Genomic DNA, 23,245 nt, shown 5'->3' on the forward strand with positions numbered 1-23,245 from the left:
TCTTTGTAGAGCTACATCTGTCTAGCTTTCTATAATACCACTCACTTTAGTGTATCATACATGACCTTGATGCTACAGAGCTCGGCAGTAGGCTACTACCTTTTGCCACGTAAACTCGTCGCCAGTGTTTGTTGACAAGCACTTCCTCATGTGATGATCTTATCATTTACCAAGGCAATTAATTAAACACTTCAGAATAGTTACACTAATGAGATTGTATCATATATTTCTAGATGATAAAAGTGCAACAAGTCGAACAAAATTTGTAGCAGCAATGTGATTTGACAATATGCACATTCTCGTTGATTACCCTGATATTCACCAAGTTTCATGGCAATCCATTAAAAACAAGTTGCAAACAAGAGATTGTGTGCCAAATAGAAAGTCAGACTGATGGGTGGAGACAATGAGTTGTGTGTCAAATGGAAGCATAGACACATGGGCAGAGATAATGACTACCATATAACCCCACTTCTAAATAATCTTGAAAAAATAGGGTATTGTACAAACACAGGTAAACTTTCTCTTGACAAAGTATCAGGATTGCAAATGTCAACACCAGACAGCTGTCCATTACATCTTCATAATTGTACAAAGGTATTTTGTTATCTCAGTGCTGGATTGCAAATGTCCAAACTAGAGAGCTGTCCTTTACATTTTCATATCTGTACATAGGTATTTTGTTATCTCAGTGTTGGATTGCAGATGTCCAAACTAGAGAGCTGTCCATTACATTTTCATATCTGTACATAGGTATTTTGTTATCTTAGTGCTGGATTTAAATGTCCAGACTAGAGAGCTGTCCATTATATTTTCATACCTGTACATAGGTATTTTGATTTTTCAATGCTTCAAAGAAGTGCAGGAATATACAAACCATTTTTAAGTACTTAATGTCCTTGAACTCCTATATAGATTGTGCCAACACTTTTGGAATTTGAACTTATACCTGGAATTGGGGCTAAAGGGGAGGGGGAAGTGTTGATTTAAAATAAGTTTAATGTACCTTGGGAAATGTATGTCTTAGAATTAGCATAAGTGATCAATGATTAAGTGTTAATACAAGTCAGGTTGGGACCCCTGGGTCAAGCTTCAGGGTTCATCCTTATCCCACTGAAACAATGCCCCAGGCCAATAAATAAGAAGTTACTGAGATTCCCACCCTATATCTATGTACAGACGTACTGGGCATAAGGTAAATTTATGAATACAAAATTCACTTGCTTGCCTCAGGTGGTTTATGCCTTATTACACAAACAGAAATAGGTCTAAATCCCCAAACTTAACAGATTTATAAAACTGCGAAAAACTACTGTAATGGCCTGAGAATCTAATGCAGTCATCTACATTTGTCTACCTTGAGAATATTTTGTGCACAATCCTGTCAGCAGGCTTATCGAGATGTGTGAGTGGTTTAATGAAAGTACAGACAGGGCCAAATTATGATCATACAGGCTGCAAGCAATGCAGGTATAAAAATGTTGAGAAGCAAATTTGAATTTTATTTCAATGATAGTAAAGGCCAAACTAAATTTGGTTTCATTCCATGCAGTCCTTCCATTTTTTCTTCTTAAATTATGGAAACCAATATCATCATACAAGGGCAAACTAATGAGTGACAAAGGCCATATAATTCATATTTTATGAAAAAATTTAAACTGAAACTGACCATGCTATTTTCCCTGTTAAACCTCATACACAATTTGGTTACAACCCATTGCATCTTTCAAGGTGACGTAGTGGAAATGAAGTTTGTGGCAAAAAGACAAACTCCCAAATGAAAGATTTAGTCAAATATTAATAGCAAAAAAAAGTGAAAATAGCATCTATTCTTCATCTTCCACACCTGAAGGCTCATAACCAATTTAATTTAATGCATGAAGTCATTAAAACGACATTAAACTGAAACAGCTTTTAAGTCATGGAATTTACGACAAACCTAAGTAAAACTATATGCCCAATCCATGAACAGAAATCAAAGAGCTAGAGATTAATAATGGGTGGACTCTTTCTTTCCTGTAATAATGAACATATTGGTGACTATCAATCACAGTTTGCTATTGAATAATAAATTCATCATGCACACTCCTAGGGAACTAATATCCTCTTGTAAGAACAATGTAGAAAATCCTTATTGATCCTATATAATCTTCAATGATGCACTTATGGAGTTGTCAGCAATTTCTTATATACCTAAAACAGGATGCAATGCCCATTTAAGTTCAAATATGCATGCTTGGTTTTTGTTTGATACCCGATAAAGTATTTATTTTTGTGTTTGTGTGTATATATATTCCATCTGTTTGGGTGGGATGGGCGCTGCATGGTCAAGTGATCTAAGGCAGGATGGGTGTTATCAACATCTACAGACAGCAATTAATGACTATTCATAAATCAACAATGACACCACTATCAACCCCATTCAGAGAACTATGATTGTCACCTTGTCTAGTGGTTGCTAATGTATATACTAAACTGAGATTAAACTGAACTGATTTTCCACATTTTAACCACCTATACTTACATTCACTGTACATACAGTTAGCTAACTGTTTTAGTAATAACTTATTTCCAAATTCTGATCACCAGGACCTACAAACAATGTATGAATACTTAGCCAACTGTTACAGTAATCTAGATTTTCCAACATCTTAATTAGTTAATGTTTAGTTTTCTTGTTATCAGTAGAAAAGTATTGTTGCCCTATGCACATTCACTTGCACAAATTGTCCATTTTCCCTGCCACTCGCAAAATTTTGTAGAAAGTATACTAATTCTTGTCAGTGTCTATACTGTTCAGGCTTCAGAGGGCAATGCCAGGAGGGTACATATGTTCTTGCAGTCTTTGGGCAAATTTTTACTATTAACAACAATTTCCATATACGGTTGTATGCAAGGAAAAGGTAGTGCATATACGCAATCAACAGCTGTTTAACAATATCCAACATATTACAGGAATAATACCATTGTGATAATAATTTTAGGTAAAATCTGACACTAAGTACTCAAATTTTGCTACATGTTGATTAGATGAAATTTTCTTGATTTAAATTTATTATTAAACCTTTATATTTAAAAATGAGCAATTTTAATTTGAAACATTTGCCTACAATGCTGAATTGCATGCAGGCATTACTTTCATGATCTTGTCAGTCACTAGTTTCACACAGATCTTTAAATAAATAATAATTGTATCTGAGAAGAAATAGAAAATCAGGAAATCAAAATAAAATAACTACAAATCTGTCTGTGAAACCTCTGACTGTTTCTCAGAGATCTGTTGGTATATGTTGTATAGTGAAGCAGATTAAGTGTTTCTAAAGGTGTTGTTATATGTTATTAATTATTATTATAGTCACAGAGTTTTTCCATAGACTCTTTGTACAGCTGAGTCTGATTGGACCTTTATTCTCAGCTGCAAAGACTACAGTAATTTATTGAGTGGTCAACAAGATTTTGATTAGCACTATCCAGTAACTGTATTTTATTCTCTTCAGACTAAACACTTAATACTAACTGCTCACAATACCTTGTGGCAAACAGTTGGAGATTTAGTTTCATGTCACAATACTGACAAACACTGTAAATGATTTAGGAAAGGGGCCCAGTTGCACGACAGCAGTGTTCTGACTTCAAAGTTGGTCTGTCTTTAAATATAGTCAGAGAATAAGTTGAACAGATACATGAATTTCTACATGTGAGAAAATGTTACTAAATTAAAGAATTCATGGATGTTGGTCTCAGTGACCCAGATTAGGGCATGACACTCTTTCATCCTAACAACAACAAATACTAAAAGTTGGTTTTCAATAGGCACATTGACAATGAAGGTACTGTCTGAACAGGGAATGATGGGTAATTAACCGTAAAGTATGAGTGACAAATAACTACTAAAGCTCTCACTCATAACACGTCATTATAAAGCAATTCCAGGCACACAAGTGAACTATAGCTTTGATTACTGTTTTGTCCCCCTCACTTCCAAACATAAATATATTCACTGAAAATTCAACCATACTCACTATATCACTGTTAAGTGAAATAACATGGCTAATAGTTATAGATGCCAACTTCTGCATTATAGTGTGAACTTCATAAGCATGTTTTTGAATGAAAAGAGCAGAGAATCCATCTTACCTTGAGTTGTTCAGCATCACCAACAATGTCCTCTTCTCGTTTTCTGGCCTCCTCCAGAAGCTGTGCATTTTTCTTCTTCTCTGTCTGTGTGATCCTCTTCAGAGTCCCAAACTTCTGCTTGTACTCTTTCACTGTTCTAATGACAAGAAAATGTGAACTATTTAAGCTGCATTCTCTCTGATGGAAAAAACAAACAGCTATCTAATTTTTCCCATGTCACTGATATAATTACAAATGAATCTTAAGTGCAACATAATTTTCTTTGGGAGGATGAGGGCTGGTTTTATGTCATAGCAATACAAGTTATTCAGATTTCAAGCAAATGCAGTAACATTCCTTGCCCAATAATATACAATGGAAGCTGATCAGGGCTAATCCAGTGGTGGGATTGAACTTGCACTCTTGTGGTTGTAAATCTGACTTATTTACTACTCAGCCAACTTGGCATTCACCAGAGCTGTTCTACCCCTCTTAGCCTGCAGAGATTCTGGTTTTTTTTTAGAGCAGTTATCTTTACAAGAAAAACACCAGACAATCTGCTTGGAATTGGTAACTGTTTCAGTCTTACAAATGTGTCATACCTGAAAATGCATGAGGCTGAGTACTGTCAAATGTTTTAAAATATACAAATATACTGACATATATACAAATATACCAGCAAATATACAAATATACTGGCATACATACAAATATACTGGCATATATACAAATATAACAGCATATAAACTTGTAAGGTTCAATAATAAAATTGCAAATGACAACTAAAATCACTTTTTAAAAGTACAATTCAGAAGATAATATTGACGTAACTAAGAAAACTGTACTTTAAGAGTACATAAACTCGTGTCTCTTAAAGTTATGCAATCTTCTTACTCCTGAAGTTCCTTGTTCTGCTTGTCCTTCTCATTTTTCTCATTTTCTGTCTCTTTGAGTATTTCCAGCAGCCTGTCCACTTCTGTCTGAGCTTTCTGCATCTCTGCCTGACACTGCTCCACATGCAATTTCAGTTCCTTGATCTGATCAGCAGTATTCGAGTCTGCTTTACCTACAGTCTGGATTTTCTTTAACTGGAATGAACAAAATCTAATTAAATCTGCATGACCTTTTTCACACATCATTTGTTTGTTGTTACATGACCAAATGAAAGTTTGCTAAAGGATTTCTAAAACTTTAATCCCCACTCCTTTTTTTAAAAAGAAAATCAGGGATACTGTCATACCCTCCAATGTCCAACTTTTCCTTCATTATCACATTTCCCATAATGCTGGGTGGAAATTCAAGAAACTTTGGAGTTCAATCTTTTGATGCCAATCCTCAATAATGGTAGCATCCTTGGCTTCCTGGGGGTAAAATAGGGGTGGGGTCAAAGGTCAAATGGACAAAATATTTTAATGACAACAGCAGTGAAAAGTATGGTGATTTGTGATGGACAGCCACTGTACTTGTTTCTAGTTTTCTCTTTCAGTAAGTTTTCTCAAGAGCAAGGCCTCTGTAATTGATAACTGTATGACCAAAAATACACAAATTCTATCTGAATGATAAATTTGTGGGCAGTTTCCACTGTTCAATATCAATGATATCTCAAAAGTAAAACCTGATAAAATAATCATCGACTTCAAAGAGTAAAATACCTAGTAACTATTTTTTCTCCTAATAAAAAGTCATAAAAATATGCTGTAATTATGTTCTATTATATTCTCCATCTCTGAACAAATTATATGACACTGTAATTATCTTTAACTAAATTAGAATTTAGTTACTGTAAATTTAACCACACTTGAAGAAAGAATAAATTACTGGTGAAAACATTTACAATAAAATCTAGATGTGTATGTAGCACTAATATTGAAAAAAATTATCCCTATCCTGCAAAAAGTTATTTATGCGGCCTCCTCAGATACAATATGTACTTTGATGGGCATTGTGGGCTACCATTTGGCCTTGAAAACCCCTCCCCCCTTACCTGTTGGGGGCTGCTTGAGCAGTTGCTACAGCACTGACATGCAGACACGGACTAGATATTCTTGTAAGATCAGCAAAATACATTCCCTTTAAAAAAGATATACATTTCCCCCAAAATGTGACTGAAGAAAAAAGCAAAATGTCACTTCACCACATGGGTTGCCTTTAAGGTTTAAATAAAATCCATTATGGAGAAGCAATGCTGAGATGAATTTTCAAAATACTCCTTATTTCAAGATTTTATCAATAAATGTCCCAAAAAATGGGTAGGACCACATTTTACATCTACAACAAACACATACATAGACTATGAAGTATCAATAAAATTCTCCAAGCAGTGCAGAAGAGTGATGGCAAACTTAATTCCCCTTTTTTCAGTCTTTTCAGAGAAATGTTGCCAACAAAGATCCTAAGGCAAAAAGCACAACATTACATCTACACAAAACATATAAATATCCGACAAAGTTTAAATAATATTCCAAGCAGTGTAAAATAAGCAATGACAACATGAATTCATCCATTTAAAAAATGACAAACCAAATTTCTCAATTTACTTTGTTTTACAAATTAGCAAAATTTTCAGGAAATGTTCCCAAAAAATAAGTCAAAAGAAAAAAGTAAAACAGCACAACAACCACACATTGAGCCCCCCCCCCCCCCAATTTCAACAAAATTTTACAAGCACTTTAAGTACAATTATCACTTTGTTGTTTACGCAACAGCAACAGGTAATGTTTGAATGTCAAATTTATTTTCAGTTCAACAATCTCTGGACATCCATGCGGAACCATTTCCATTTAGGTCCAACTAGACCATGGGATAAATGTGTGTAAAAAGTTTCACGGCAATCATGAAAGTAATATAGGAGAAGTAGTGAGATCAAACTTATGAAAACAAACAGATGGATGACAGATGATAATGAACAGATCATGGATAACAGATAATCCCTTAAGATCATATGGTCTGTGACCAGTAGAGCTAAAACACAGCACTGCTATCTGTCTGGAGGGGTGGGTGGGCTTATATTCATAAAGTTCACTAGAGCAATTAGTGATGACTGCAGCTGCAAAGGATCTAACTCACTACGTGTTTGGCAAGGCTTCAATAGACAGAGAAGCTTGTGTTCGCACACTTTAGTTAGGAGAAGATGGTCATTCAGGGGCATTAATTCCTTTAAATGACGAATTTTTTGCTGACATACCCACATCAATATGACTTTCTTTTAGAAGTTGCAATAATAAGATTTCAAGATGACTGTAAGGGTGGCCATATTAAATGTCAAATTAACAACATCTTTATTTATGATCAACTAGGCATCATAAGAATCATTTTGGTGAAAACCTCATGTTAATATGACCATTCATTCAGGAGTAGTGAATGTAAGATTTTCAAGCTGACCACTGTGGTAGTTACAGTGGATGTCATATCAAAACCATTTTCATTTAAGACCAATGAGACACCTCAGGAAATCTTTTTGTGAAAACCCTTTGATGATATGACCATCCAAACAGGAGCAGTTCATGACAGCACCCAAAGCAACCATAGTGGACATCAGATTGGTACCATTTTCACTTATGACCAACCAGGCATCAGAAGTCTTTAAGTGAAAATTCCATGTTGATGTCTATGTCGGAGTAGCAATAATATGATTTTCAAGATGACCACTGTGGTCACCATATTGGATATCAGATTGGCTGTATTTTTGGACAAACTAGACAGCCAGTCTGATTAAATTCAGATCTACAATGTCCTACATGAAGATTTTACAGTGACTTCATAGGGGTCATGTTCTGGTGACCTTTGAAAGAGCCAATGGAAATGCAGCTTTCAGAAACCTGAATGTGAATCTAATCATTTGGCAGACAGTGATGTTCTTCAGCCATACTGCTCAGTCTCCCTAATGCAAAGATACAAGTCTCCAGCTGACTGGCAGACAAAATTGGTGATTATGGTATTAACATTGGTCACCAGAACATGACCCCTAAGTGGACACTATCAGATCTTCAAATAGGACAGTGAAGACCTGATTTTAACTAGATTGACAGGACATCATAAAAACTATTTTAGTGAAAAAACCCATGGTGATATGACCATCCATTCAGGAGAAGGAGCAAGAATTTCAGAAAGAACACTGGTGGATATATGGTATGTCCAAGCAAAACCATTTTCATTCAGGACCAACAAGAACATGTGATGCACATTTGTGTAAAGTTTCATGGCCATCATACAAGTAGTTTAGGAGTAGTAGTTATTATAACTTGTGCTGGTGGACAGATAGAAAATGGACAAAAGACATTCACATAAGTTCTTTTGACCAGCAGCATTATTATACAATGTTACATCATCATCGTTGTTAACTGGCCAACAATATATGGACAATACTACCATGCAGATTTATTTATGACCTAGTTATAACTGTGACAATATTCTGAGATAAATGAAAATTACTTGGAAAATGAGAAATTGCTCAATAGGTTATTTACAAGAAAAATATTCTGATACATCCTGAAGAATAGCCCTGTTTCAAATCTACAAGATGGAATTTATTTGTTTTACCTCCTCCATATCTCTAGCCAGTTTCTCTATTTCTGCATTCTTGTCAAGGACAGCATGTTCATTCTGCCTCAGTTTGGATTCCAGCTGATATCGGCTGGATTTAAGTTCTGCAAGCTCCTCTCGAAGTTCACACAGCTCAGTCTGTTGTACAAACAAGAGTGAAACATAATGAGATTTAGCATCAATTTACACTATAAAATTAAAAATATGTATGACTCCAGAAAATGAGTAATTATTATATCTAAGTCATGCAAATAAAATGTGTAAAACTTCAATAACTAATTATTACGTACTGTAGTAAATTATACTAATCGGGTTTTCATATGATGTAAATAAAACTGTCAAGTTTAATTCTTAATTTTCCTTCAGCTGTTCAGATATCAATCTATCTAACTGCAGATTTTCTAACAAGAAATATTTGAGGTCTTTCAAAATGTTTTGCATTTAATTCTGAAGTGATTTACTAAAACTTCTGATCATTACTTCTGCCACCTCTGAAATTTCTTATTATAATTACACAAGAACAACTTCAGTGACTTGCCACAAAAATGATATAACAATATCTTTTTCTATACTTCATTTTTGCTTCTGTAACCTTGTTCCTTTCCATAATGATTACTTGCCCACTTCAATACCCAGTCTAAGAAGGGGACTTTAAACCCTTTTTTATTTTATCTCTACATTATATCCAACATCATGACAAATTCTGATACAAGTCATTTAATACTGTTTTGCAAATATGACGAGAGAAAAGCTGAAACATAAAACACCACTTTATAATACAGAGGTAACATAGCATTTTAAAGATTTCTCATCTCCCAATAGCACTGTTATCCACCTGTTTGTCTGTGACTTCTATCTGAAGTGAGTCAAGCCGAGCCTTGAGGTCCTGGTTTGTCTTAAGCAGCTGATCACACTCATCCTGGTGTTCCCTCTCTTGTTGTTCCCGCTGCTCCTTTAATCTGAAAAAGATAGCAAAAACTAAATATCTAATGATGCACCCTCCATCAAGTGGTTTCAAATGCATTCAGCATTATTTCTCAATGCGCAGTAAAATAAATATTAGAATGATCATATAACATTAAATCCTTTGAATCCTGGGTAAAGAAATGTGGAATTAATGAGGGTTTCCAAGACAAGTAGATAGCCATTAATTTTCTGCCACATACTTGTAGAGAATTTCTGCCTACAATTCCAGAAATTCATAAAAGTTCATTTTAAAGTTATGGAGTACATCACCTATTCCACGGAAAATGGTTCATACAATTAAGATCAGTATCTTGCCTTCAATAAGCCTAGAAAACAATTTCTGTTTATGGTTCAGCATTACCTGAAGTTCCTGTCTGACGCATGATTCGATCTAATTCAAAGAGAGCAATAAATGTTCAGTCTCTTTCCATTTCACATCCAAATAACTATGTTCAAAGAGCAGTGATCATATGCTAATAAAACAAAGCACATGCCTGACTTCTGTCTAAATAAAAAAAATAATAAAAAAGTGGTTTGTAACAGATTATCAAGTCCTATAAATTACACAATTCTCACATGATGGCATGAAACCGAAATGTAATAAGACTGGCAAGATGGTGCTAATTGATACAGTATAGTATATGAATAATACCAATGATCAAAATATAAATCATTCTGTGTAGAGTTTGATCTAAATGAACAGATAAAAGCACATATTATTATATGCTCATTTTTTTCCCCGTTAACTTTACATTGTCAGAATCGTTCAGTATTCGCCGATACTGAACTCACGCGACAATACACATATAGCATTCCCGTGCATAAAGGAACTACTTTCTATTGTAAACAAACAATGGATGCAGACGTCAGCACTTTTGATTTGTACACAAATCATGTACACTCGCATAAGAGGCTCTTTACGTTGTGGTTGTTTAAATTTGTTTCTGAATGAACTAAAACAGATATTTCATTGCCTGCCACATACCAGCTGCGTTGATACAATGTTACGATTTAGGCTAGCTACATTATATAATAGACGCAAGATAATGTCCTTACAAATAACATACAAGTGACACGTCATATACTCTCTCTTTAGCTGGTGATAAGAATGACAATATAAAATATACTTACAGTTTTACATCCTGAATTTCCTCAAAATGTATTTTCTTAATTCTGCAAATCCAAATTACATGAGCCATGTCATAGGTTTTCAATCTGGATTACACATTTCGAAATTGTGTTGTAATTTTGATGATAAGTGCAATTGCATCCTCCTTACTGGACTCAAAATGAAAAAGCATTAAATTCCATAGCGTCTTTTTGATAATTGCAGTTGAAAGACTTCACATTATGATTTCAAACATTCAATGACAGAAACAGAAACACATTTGCAGACGTAAACGCGCTTCTCCTGCGCCACTTCAATCCGATGTATTTCATGTATAATTTGCACAGATGAATCCAGTCCCAAATCACAAACTTTCGTCGAATCAAAACAAAACACCAAAATATATTCATTCCAGATCAAATGGAAAAGTTGCTGCAATGCGCATTCATTCACAATATGACTGCAAATTTCAATTTTAACTAGACATGCCATTTTCTTTCGAAAGTTATGTTGAGCGCGTGACTAAGTTCAAATTTATCTGGGCAGAGTTATGTGCGCATTAATAATGATGTCATTGTGTAATGACAAATCTGCGCTAGTGTATTTAGTTTGGAATACGGCATTCATTCATTTACGTTGTTTCTTGTAGTGTATTTTGTTTATATAATTAAACCTTAGGTAGAATAAAAAAAATGAGCATATAATAAAAAGGTTACTGCATTTGTATAGGAAAATATGAACTCGTTTTGTCGGAAGGATATATTGCACTCCCAAGGTAGTGTAGTATTCCATCCCAAAACTCGTTCATATTTTCCCATACAAATGTAGTAACCTATAAATATAAAATGTAACATGAATACAATGCACATAATGTAAAATACATTAAATCTTTCTTGAACAAGAGTATTTCCTTCCATTATATTTTTGAGGGTCTTATGGATGATTGGTCTGTTAAACAAATGAGTTTGTTCTTTAAATAAAGTTATTATTATTATTATTATTATTATTATTATTATTATTATAGAAACATTTAATCTGTATATATTTAAAACCTGTAAGCACAATATATCTGCAACTTATTTATAGTCTGAGGTGTGATGTGATTTTGGATTTTTAACATAGCTTTAAAAAAAATTCAGTCATATCACTACGATGTCTGCAATGTGGCAGTTTATAGTGATGTCTAGCACAGAGGTCCTATCTACTGTTTTTAACTATAAAACAAGCGATATATCCACATTTCAGCTGCCAATTTTGATTGCGATTTTATCAAACATTTAAGAAATAGGGATCATTTTTTTTTATTTACTGGTTTTAAAAACTGAGATCCATGCCTGACCCCACATTATAAGCGGGTTTGCAAGTTATCAGGGTGTGAGTTATCGAGAGAGTGGTGTATAACCTTGATATCATATATATTAAGGCTGGACAGCAAACCCTATTCTTATCACATCAAATCATTCTATTCAGACTGAACAATGAACCCAATTCATATCAGGCCCTCTAAAACATGTTTCCTGTTGCACTGGTTTTCAAAATAGGGTAAATAGGTCAGGGTTTCTTTTTAAAATTATTATGTTTAACATTATGTTTATGATAATTAGTATACATGTATCATGTACTAAGCACATCAAATACTGGCTAAACTAGATGCACAAATTAATTTTGGGATTTTTTTATTTATTTGTTTTTGTTTTTTATTTATTTTTTTACCTTGGGGCAAAAATAGCGCTTCAGACTGGTTAGCAAACTCTATTCATATCTCCTTCACATCCTTTCGATTCATAGCAAGTGTATCTTGAACAGTACCCTCCCCCAGTCACCATGACCTTGCTATTTCACTATTTAAACCCCAAACTACAGATTTCTTTTTATTATCCAAATGCCAAGAATTCACAGATTTTGAAGTTACATAGTTCAGAACAAAAGTCACTATAAAGAAATAAAATAGAGACACAGATGGACATCGTATCAAGATACATTTTACCTGACAGTGGGCGTATCAAGAAAATGAAACTACATAAATGTTTGTACAACAAATCAAACTCTGTCACCAACTTATAACAATAACAATAATAAAGTGTAAAAAAGGAAAAGTCTCTATGTTTAATAGTTTATGTGCTATCACAATTAATTGGATTTGGAACATGCATTTGTATGGATGGGCAGCTGCAGAATAATATGCCTCCACTATGGGGTCATAAAACATATAATTACTTTTAAGAATAAAATGCCTCCACTATGGGGTCATAAAAACGTATAATTACTTTTAAGAATAATATGCCTCCACTATGGAGCCATAAAAACAATTAATTACTTTCCAGAATAATATGCTTCCAATATTGCATCATAAAAACATATAATTACTTTCCAGACTAATATGCCTCCACTATGGGGTCATAAAAATATACTTATTTTCCAGAATAATTTGCCTCCACTATGAAGTCATAAAAACATATAATTACTTTCCAGAATAATATGCTTCCAATATTGAGTCATAAAAACGTATAATTACTTTCCAGACTAATATGCCTCCACTATGGGGCCATAAAAACATATAGTTACTTTCCAGAATAATATGCCTCCACTATGGGGCCATAAAAACATATAGTTACTTTCCAGAATAATATGCCTCCACTATGGGGTCATAAAAACGTATAATTACTTTCCAGAATAAAATGCCTACACTGTGGGGTCATAAAAACATATAATTACTTTCCAGAATAAAATGTCTCCACTATGGGATCATAAAAACATATAATTACTTTCCAGAATAATATGCCTCCACTATGGGGTCATAAAAACGTATAATTACTTTCCAGAATAAAATGCCTCCACTATGGAGTCATAAAAACATATAATTACTTTCCAGAATAATGCCTCCACTATGGGGTCACAAAATGTTATAACTACTTTCCAGAATAATTACAATTTTTGCAATGATTTGTTGATTTCTCGATCGATAAGGGTGAAAAGAAGGCAGTGGGAGCCTTGTAATTCTGACTGTCGATATCCAGATAACCTAAATGGAGGACTCAGATTTATTTCTTTCCTGGAACATAGACAAAACTTCGATGTATAAAGACTTATTTTTTGGCCATGTGTATGATCAGCTGAATATGGAAACGGTGGCAAATACATTTGCTTCCATAAAAGTATGTAGAAAAGCATGTTCCGTAGATAGCTTCAAGGAAAAACAAAACTGAAATTGAAAAATATATCTAAAAATAAACGTTTCTAGAATAAGGGTGGAGAACCACCCAACTTTTGGGCTTTGATGTATATTATTTTTCTTGAACAGGAAGCACTGAACCCCAGATTGCATTATTTTAAAGTTTGAAACTTTACTCTTTAGCTTATCCCTCAAAAAATGATTTATCGTCTTGATCTTTCAGACACTTGAGAGACTCTTTACATTCTCACTGGGCTGAAGGAGGGGTGGGAATACAAAAATGTAATAATAAAGAAATACAAAAACAATGGTTTCAGATAACTATCAACCAATATATTAAGTATACATTTACATGCTTAAATCAACAGACAATACTGATAAAAATTCCATCTGATGAATATAGCAGAACTTTAAAATTATTATGTATAACAGTATACTTCTAAACAGTAATTATTTATGATTTTGTTATTAATTTTTAATTCAATTACTTCTAAGGCAGCAAGAATATAAGCCAGATAAAATTAATAATGATAAGATTATATACTAAATACATTAGCATCTTTTGGAGCGAATTTCCTTGTACATGAATATGTTCTTGAGCCGCTTTAAAATTTATTTTTATTATTTACTTAAATGAAACACTGAGATTGTTAAAATACGAACTTGAATTACAAATATATACAGTATAATTTATGCAACTCTGAAATTTTACATTTTCAAGAATAATACAAATCATTTTCAATAAACGTATCACTTAAGCTGCAGTGTATTTCTTGTTTTGTCAGAGGTTGGCTGAGCATCATCATGTGATTTGGTAGGTGGAGTGATATATCATCTAGCATAAGGTCAATTTGTTTATTAAGTCAAAACCTAAAGAGCTGATTGACTTGATTATGGAGACATGTTATGGGCAGTCAAATGACTGAACAATGCAACATGTTGTACTGGATGACTGACTGCCAGTCATTTTAGAACAATAGTTAAGAGTTAGATGTGCTGATCTAAAATAATTGGCCATTATTTGTTGTTAAACTGGCTACATCAAATCACAAAGAAGACTAATGGATGCTCAGAAATGCTGGCATGATAAGGGTACTATGGATGTATAGCTTTAATGGCTGCCCTTGCACATTTGATTTGCACTGATGGCAGTTTCAATTGTCATATAGCTGGATATGGAACACAATACCTTACACAGACTGAATACAAACATAGCTAATTAGAAACAAAATCTTAACAGATTTCGTAAATATGTGAACTCCTGAATGTGCATATGACAGGGTCCATGGCACAAATATGTTATATCCAGAACTGTATTATAATGTGTTATACCATTAAAGACTGTGCAAAGGTACCTCTCTATAAGTCGTTCCTTCTCATAGAGTGACTCCTCCATGCTAGAGATGGCGCTGTCAGAGGAGGACTCGTAACTGTTGGTGCTGACTGGCAGCAACTTGCTTGGTAGACTGAGTAGCTGCTCCTCCTTTTCTTTTAACAAATCCTCCAAGTTCTCAACCTGAAATAAAAGCAATGGTTTGCAGAATTCTACATCTTGCCTGCAAACCATACCTTGATGTTTATCTTCTGAGACATAAAATCATAACTGTTGATACCATTACCACCTGAAAAGAATCCACCTATCTTGGCAGTAGCTTGATTAAAACTAAAGCTGGACACAAATCAATGCTGGCACAGACCTGAGCAAAACCACAACTAGTCACACATCAACAATGCTGGTGCAGGCTTGATTAAAACCACAACCAGTCGCATATCACAAATGCCAGTGCAGGATTAATTAAAACAATAACCAGTCACATGTCAACAATGCTGGCACAGACTTGATTAAAACCACAGCTAGTCAACATCAACAATGCTAATGCAGGCTTGATTAAAACCACAGCTAGTCAACATCAACAATGCTAATGCAGGCTTGATTAAAACCACAGCTAGTCAACATCAACAATGCTAATGAGGGCTAGACTAAAACCATATCTTGTCAAGCCTTATTAATCACACAGAGTAAATACTGCCTGTCTCGTTCTAAATTCTGTATAGGAATCAAGCTTTGTTCAAAACTAAGAGTCGCCAGAACTCAATGTAAAGTTGCATGGTATTCTGAATGGTTTATTCAAAATAGCAATATATCTCAATTTTACTCAGACATGCAACAAAAGTTTGTAAAAATACTAGCTGAGCTCTATATATGGTTTAAATGATTTGGGTATTTATTTCAGTGGGCTGAAGCTCGTTAGGTTTTATAAAATTTCAATGGCAGATTTTGTGAATGCTGTAAATTAAAACCTGCACCAGACTGAGTCATAATCAAGACATTTTTCATGCACTTGAAAATGTCTCCAACCTTTTAACGACCATGACAAACTCAGGTTGCACAATATTATAAGGCTGTACGTAACATCTAAAACTTCTCCTATTCACACATTTTATATTAATCAAACACATAATCATACAAAATTAAATGCTTACAGATGGAGAAGAAAAAAGCTTATAACCTCAGAATAAATGCTTACCATTACACTGTTTTGCATATTCTGAACACATTTTAAGAAATTCTGTACACATTTTTAATAAATGTATTTGCATAAAATATACAAATACACTGTCTATGTATATGTGAATAAGAATGTCAAAAGACAATAATAATAATAATATTTCTGCAGGGAGTAAAATGGGTACAAAGCCACTGGCACTGGCAGAGAGATGCGATAAACTGTCTCTATTAAAGCCTGTCAGTATCTATTGATAATGTTTCTGTAAACCGCTGACAATTTTGGCATACTACTATGATCCTGTCTGTAGGGTGGCTTATCAGGTGTACCTAGATCGGTGTAATTTTTGTGAGGTTTATACAAATCCATGACTGATCATATCATCTTCGAGAAATCTGGTGAGGGAAATACATCTCAGTTTAATACTACCTCTTTGTATGGTAACCTTAAATCCCAAATGTGTCAGTGTGATCGAAATCTTATGCTTCAATGACTTTGGTTCATCAGTTTCTTACCTTATTGAGGGTTATATATTTGAGGAAAGAGAACTTCCCAGATCACTGAAAAAAAGACCTTACTGAATATACAGTTTGACCTTACTTCAGATATGCACCTTTCAAACAACTGCTTGGTTTTTTCACTCAGGGACTTCTGAGGTAATTTGGGGGAGAAAAAACAGCCAATAATTTTTTATTTTTTTTATAATATCATTTATGCATACAGTTCATGCATTGTGTTTTACAGTGTGCCTGCTCAATTCAGTGGACATGGACAGAGAGGCAGCGAATTAAGAGCCTACTATGAGTAGTGGAAGTCCATTCAGCCTGGTGGATTTCCCCCACAGACTAGTGGAAGTCCACTCAGCCTAGTGGTTTTCCCCCCACAGACTAAAGAAAATCCACTCAATCGATTGGAAATCCGTCACAGATTTTATTGCACCCATAGTGGGTTTTATGACACCTCTCACCAATTCTACTGTAGTTCTTCCACATGTTAACACACAAAAGAAACAGATGTGAGAAACCTTGACACCATAAATCCCATGCTGGCAGGGGTCAGTTTCATACCTTTAACTGTACAAACGATACAGTGGTAACATGTCTAGTGATATTTATCAATTAATTCTTAAGTGTTACAAAGTAATAAATTCAACAAAAGCATGCTAAAGCTCATAAGAAAATGAGTTTGGTAATTATTTATTGCATCAACTACTCATATTCTTAAATAAAATATTATGATGATCTTTAAATTTCTAGCAATTCTATTTTGTAATACTCAAAATTAGTACCAGATTTATGCTGAATTTTGAATGTGATTATTGGTAAAACTGTTTGTAATAATAATAATAATAATAATAATAACGAACAACTCCATTATTCCAGTAAGATGAACAGTTTTTATAATGTCAACAATCTAATGGCAAGTGAATCTCAATGTGTGTCTGACACTATTTTCTTGGAAGCACAAGGCATCCCTTTAAAAGACAAGAGCACAATAGGTTTAACTATTTTACCATTATTTTCATACATAGTATCAATATTAATGTACCATTATAGTGAGAAAATCAAACAATAATACATATCTCTCTCCATCACACACACACACACACACACACACACACATACACAAATTTGTCCTAAGGTTCTGCTTTCATGTTTGTACTCTGCATAGGGTGGTTTGATCTGCTAAGAAAAAGAATTTAATCAGTGTTAAAACAACTTTTTATACCCGTTCTTTCTTTATGGGTGAAACTTGAGTTAATGAACAGCAAAAAAGTATGCCAACATTCTCACCACAGGACTTATTGCAAATACAAACAACTTCACCATATACCTGTCCCAATTTCAGAAGTACTTAAAAAATGTATAGAGGAAACTTTAGACTTTTTGTGAAGCATTCGCGTCCTACGAGCACATTTCCTGAGTAAGTCATACTTTAAAGTGATAGGTATCTTCAGTCTACCGCTCAGGTGGCCTAGTGGTTGCAGCGTCTGCCTCAGATGCGGGAGGTCATACCAAAGACTAATAAAAATGGTACTAACAGCTGCCTCGCTAGACACTCAGCATTAAGAGGTTAGTGTTAGAACTGGTCAGCCTGGTGTCAGGGTAATGTGACTGGGTGGGAAATCATGCTACATGTCTGTGGCATGATGTCCCAGTGCTAGACATCATTATAAACTGCCACACTGCAGACATCATAGCGACTGACTGAACAATTGTTAGAGCTATGTTAAAAATCCAGCTCACACACACACACACACATAAATCTTGAGAGAGATCTGCAAAATATGTCTGAAAAAGTAAAAGTAAGAGAGCTGTAATCTATTTCCTTTCAAGTCTTTAGTTAATGTCAGGTAACACAACTTAAAACGTTTATTACAGTTACTAACACGACTTGAACTTTGGGATTAAGCTCATGTTCTCTTCCACTTACATGCAGCAATTCTGTCATCAACATCAAGAGACAAAGACTGACAGCAGATTCTAAGATTAAGAAATTGAATTTTCTGCAGTGCTATTTTGACTCAAATACTTCACTCATTCCAATTATGCCTGGTACAAGTTATTTTCATTGCATATTGCTAGTAGTGAGATCTTGCCACTTCCAAGTCTTCTTCTACAGTGCAATAAATGATATATCAAAGTAAGCATACAATTTTTATAATATCTCTAAGAAAAAAAATAAACCAGGAAAACATGTGAAAATAAACTATCAGCAAAACATAAAAACAACAGGAAAAATGCTAAGTTAAACTAAGCAAACGGGCACATGGTGTAAAGCAGAAATATTATAACACAACCAAACCTCAATTTTACCTAATGTGTTTCCTAACTTCCTCTATCACTATGCATGATTTTATGGAAAGTCATCATGTGACATACCTTTCTCTGTAGGATGGTGATTTTCCTGTCCTTAATATCCATCTGGTCTTTCAACTCAACTACCTCAGCCTCCTGCTTTCTCTTCTCCTGCTGTATGGTCTGAGACTGACGTCCCTTCTTCTCTATTGTCTCATCCTTCTCTCTCAGTCTTTCTCTTAGATCCTCTATCTGCAACATAAAAAATGATTATTAGCATTTATATTCCTTTCATCTGTTGTCACTGAGTAATGTTAATTGATCTCAAAAGACACAATGAAACCTCAAGATAGAATACAAGATGATGTGTATTATGATGTGTATTAGCATATAATCTCATTTTCAAATACAAAATATGCTGAGTTCAGATGCTAGCAGCAGACTCAAAGCAGAATGTCTGATAGGCATTTTTTTCATTACTATAGTCCTTTTAATCTATGTATAAAGCATTAAGAGTGCAGTAGTCATTTTTAAGGTCAAAGAAAATTCTGAATTCAGACTGTACATGTGAAGTGGCAATGGGCACCAATATATTGCTTGTAGACTGACAATGGACCGTAATAAGTTCCCGTGTCTAAAGTAAACAGATACACACTATGACAGAGACTTACATCAGCCTGTAGCATGCTGCAGTGTTGCTCCTTGGCACTGATCTGCTCTTTAAGGACATTGATGTATTGTCGATGCTCTGATTTCTGATTCTCAAATGTCTCCAATTTCATCTTCAAACCTGCTATCTCTGTGTCTTTGTTCGAAAGTTCACCCTTCAAGCTCTCCAGCTGCAAGCAAGAGCAATAATTTTCAACTGATAGGACAAAAAGTTTTACAGTAGAACCAGTCTTGAAAAACTACACCTTCTGCCCAAAATGTATGGTCCCTTAGTACAGGTTGTCTGTCATGAAAGGTTATAACACTATACAGTCAATAAATCCAAATACTGTGAATCCAGTCTCTCAGAACAGGTGGTCTCTTTAACAAGATGCTCAAGTGGGCTAAGCTGGCTTACATAACTCAACATTTCACTATGCAACATTTTAAAAACATAATCTATGCAAAATATCTCCTGTTGATTTTACATAATTTACTGTGACAAAAAAGGCAAAATTAAATGTCCAAAGTCTGAAGTGATTATTAATAGTTAAGTTTACAGACAAATATTTACTTTGTGATCTACAGATTCACATGTATTTCACATGAAACGATAGGTCATGGGTTTCTTTTTTTTCTTTTGATAATTAAATCTGTAAGTATTTCAGAAGGAAAACACATACATTTTGTACTACAAGCTAGAAATGAAAAACAAAATCCAAATAATTTGTATGTAATGTCATTGAATATATGAAATGAAACAAAATAATGCATATGCCATGCAAAAAATAAACACACAATTACCTCTATACAGACACCTATAACTGTGTAAATAAATTCTGATCCTTAAATATAATACTGTACATAGTTAATGCTGGCCTGCAATTGCACATTTTCACAAAGAATATTTCCATTACTTTCCAATTATTCAATTTAATCCCAAAAGTCTATTATTTTGCTAGCTTTAATAGACCCTTACTGAAATGTATATTTCTTGTATTTTAAAATTTAGTTTTGACTGGTTTCCATCATTTTCACAAGAGGAGAAACTCTAACCAAAACCTGTGGTTAACATAGTATCATGGGTTACTTCCCTTACTTTGCTTTAATTTGAGTAAAAAGGTAGCTTAGAAGCAAATAAATATTGTTTAATAGCAAATAAGAGAATTATTTCTTACAATGCTGAATCTGATTATTAAGCAAAGATTCCAGTAACTCACTGGATATCATCATGGTTTAAGTAAGGTAACATATTCTGTCAATAAGATGCCAAATCGCCTTATTAATGTGTGGACTTTGCTTGCCACTATTGTTTAATCTTCATCATACAAGCCTATATTCCAAGTTTAATAAGAAATAGGGCCTCCAGAGAGCTACCAATCAGATGTATGGTCACCTCATTAATACACATAGATATAGCTCAATGCTTAGCTCATCCAAGACCTTAACCCTTAGACCATGATTCAATCATAATCAAAATCGTATCATAAATGTGCCATCAAGGGTTGATACAATACATATGCCATGTATTGATATGATTCTAGATAACATGGCATACGATACATCATTGATCAACTATATGGTCTTTAAAAAGTCTGTAAATGATGTGGTGCCATGTTGTATGTGTTGTCATATTGTTTGCATTTTCAGTATGCACATTACATAAAGACACTGACTTATCATCACTTTATGCCTTTCTCATCCTTGAAGAAGAAATAAAAATTATACCTCCAAACAGATTTTCTGTCAGCGATTTTAATTCAACTTTTTGGGTCATTTCAGGATGCTCTATTTGATCAAGTGTCAGGAGTCATCTTGGTCACAACGGCCTTTTGTTCTGAACTACATGAATCCTTTAAAATCATCATTTATGTCAGAAGTCATCTTGGCTGCAACAGCCTTTTGTTCTGAACTACATGAATCCTTTAAAATCATCATTTATGTCAAGAGTCATCCTGGCCACAATGGCCTTTTGTTCTGAACTACATGAATCCTTTAAAATCATCATTTATGTCAAGAGTCATCCTGGCCACAATGGCCTTTTGTTCTGAACTAATGAATCCTTTAAAATTATCATTTATGTCAGGAGTCATCATGGCGACAATGGCCTTTTGTTCTGAACTACATGAATCCTTTAAAATCATCATTTATGTCAAGAGTCATCCTGGCCACAATGGCCTTTTGTTCTGAACTAATGAATCCTTTAAAATTATAATTTATGTCAGGAGTCATCATGGTCACAATGGCCTTTTGTTCTGAACTACATGAATCCTTTAAAATCATCATTTATGTCAAGAGTCATCCTGGCCACAATGGCCTTTTGTTCTGAACTAATGAATCCTTTAAAATTATCATTTATGTCAAGAGTCATCCTGGCCACAATGGCCTTTTGTTCTGAACTAATGAATCCTTTAAAATCATCATTTATGTCAAGAGTCATCCTGGCCACAATGGCCTTTTGTTCTGAACTAATGAATCCTTTAAAATTATCATTTATGTCAGGAGTCATCCTGGCCACAATGGCCTTTTGTTCTGAACTACATGAATCCTTTAAAATTATCATTTATGTCAAGAGTCATCCTGGCCACAATGGCCTTTTGTTCTGAACTAATGAATCCTTTAAAATCATCATTTATGTCAAGAGTCATCATGGCCACAATGGCCTTTTGTTCTGAACTACATGAATCCTTTAAAATTATCATTTATGTCAGGGGTCATCATGGCCACAACAGCCTTTTGTTCTGAACTACATGAATCCTTTAAAAACATCTTAATAACAATTTCATGACTTAAATTTGGAAGCATTATGATGTTATATTCAAAACTGAAGAAAAAGTGCAATTTCCTCATGCAAGGAAAATCTTGTATGGAACAAGTCCAAGTGTGTGTAGAGAGATAACTAACAACCAAATCCCGTACATTGTAGTTACTACAGATGCAAAACAACTGCCATGGCCACAGGCACTCGTTTCTGTCAATGAAATAGGAAATTATAGACAACACCCACTTGCCTTCTACAAACTGACAAATTGTCTGTAACTCATGCAGTTCAGAATCTGCCCCCTTGCTAAATTTTATTAGCCTATCAGCATATAATCATGATTACATATCAACATAAAAGGAGACATTCCAAATTTGTTCCCCATGTATTACAAAGTTGTGCTGTTCCCTTGTATCTGTTAGGATTCCAAAACTTGCATTACATCCTGCAGTGAACAATCTAGTTAGTTCCGACTGGTGTCTATTGTTTCACCCTGGACATGAACAAACAATAACCCACAACATATTTTACTGAGTTACACATGAGAAGTATAGATTTCAACTTTAATCCAAACAGACAAAAGTAAAAACTTCACATAAAAGTGGTTATTAAATGATTGGTAAAGAA

General features: G+C 34.2%; 1 protein-coding gene across 3 annotated transcripts in view; it reads right to left on the minus strand.

The window, feature by feature from the left end:
• Window positions 1-23,245, minus strand: part of LOC149788580 (ELKS/Rab6-interacting/CAST family member 1-like) — a 105,004-nt gene that overhangs the window by 24,394 nt on the left and 57,365 nt on the right. For all 3 annotated transcript variants that reach the window (XR_016424172.1, XR_016424171.1, XM_089974628.1), the window contains exons 5-11: window positions 19,881-20,048; window positions 19,294-19,461; window positions 15,260-15,420; window positions 9,494-9,617; window positions 8,656-8,796; window positions 5,011-5,204; window positions 4,138-4,273 (exon numbers count right to left, since the gene is read on the minus strand). Coding sequence is in view for 1 of the 3 variants with exons in the window: in XM_089974628.1 (XP_089830754.1) it covers window positions 4,138-4,273; window positions 5,011-5,204; window positions 8,656-8,796; window positions 9,494-9,617; window positions 15,260-15,420; window positions 19,294-19,461; window positions 19,881-20,048 (1,092 nt within the window). In the remaining 2 variants the exon portion in view is untranslated. The remainder of the gene's footprint in view (window positions 1-4,137; window positions 4,274-5,010; window positions 5,205-8,655; window positions 8,797-9,493; window positions 9,618-15,259; window positions 15,421-19,293; window positions 19,462-19,880; window positions 20,049-23,245) is intronic.

This window comes from Sinohyriopsis cumingii, chromosome 11 (assembly GCF_028554795.1).
Source record: "Sinohyriopsis cumingii isolate HCF-2022 chromosome 11, ASM2855479v2, whole genome shotgun sequence".
Lineage (NCBI taxonomy): Eukaryota > Metazoa > Mollusca > Bivalvia > Unionida > Unionidae > Sinohyriopsis > Sinohyriopsis cumingii.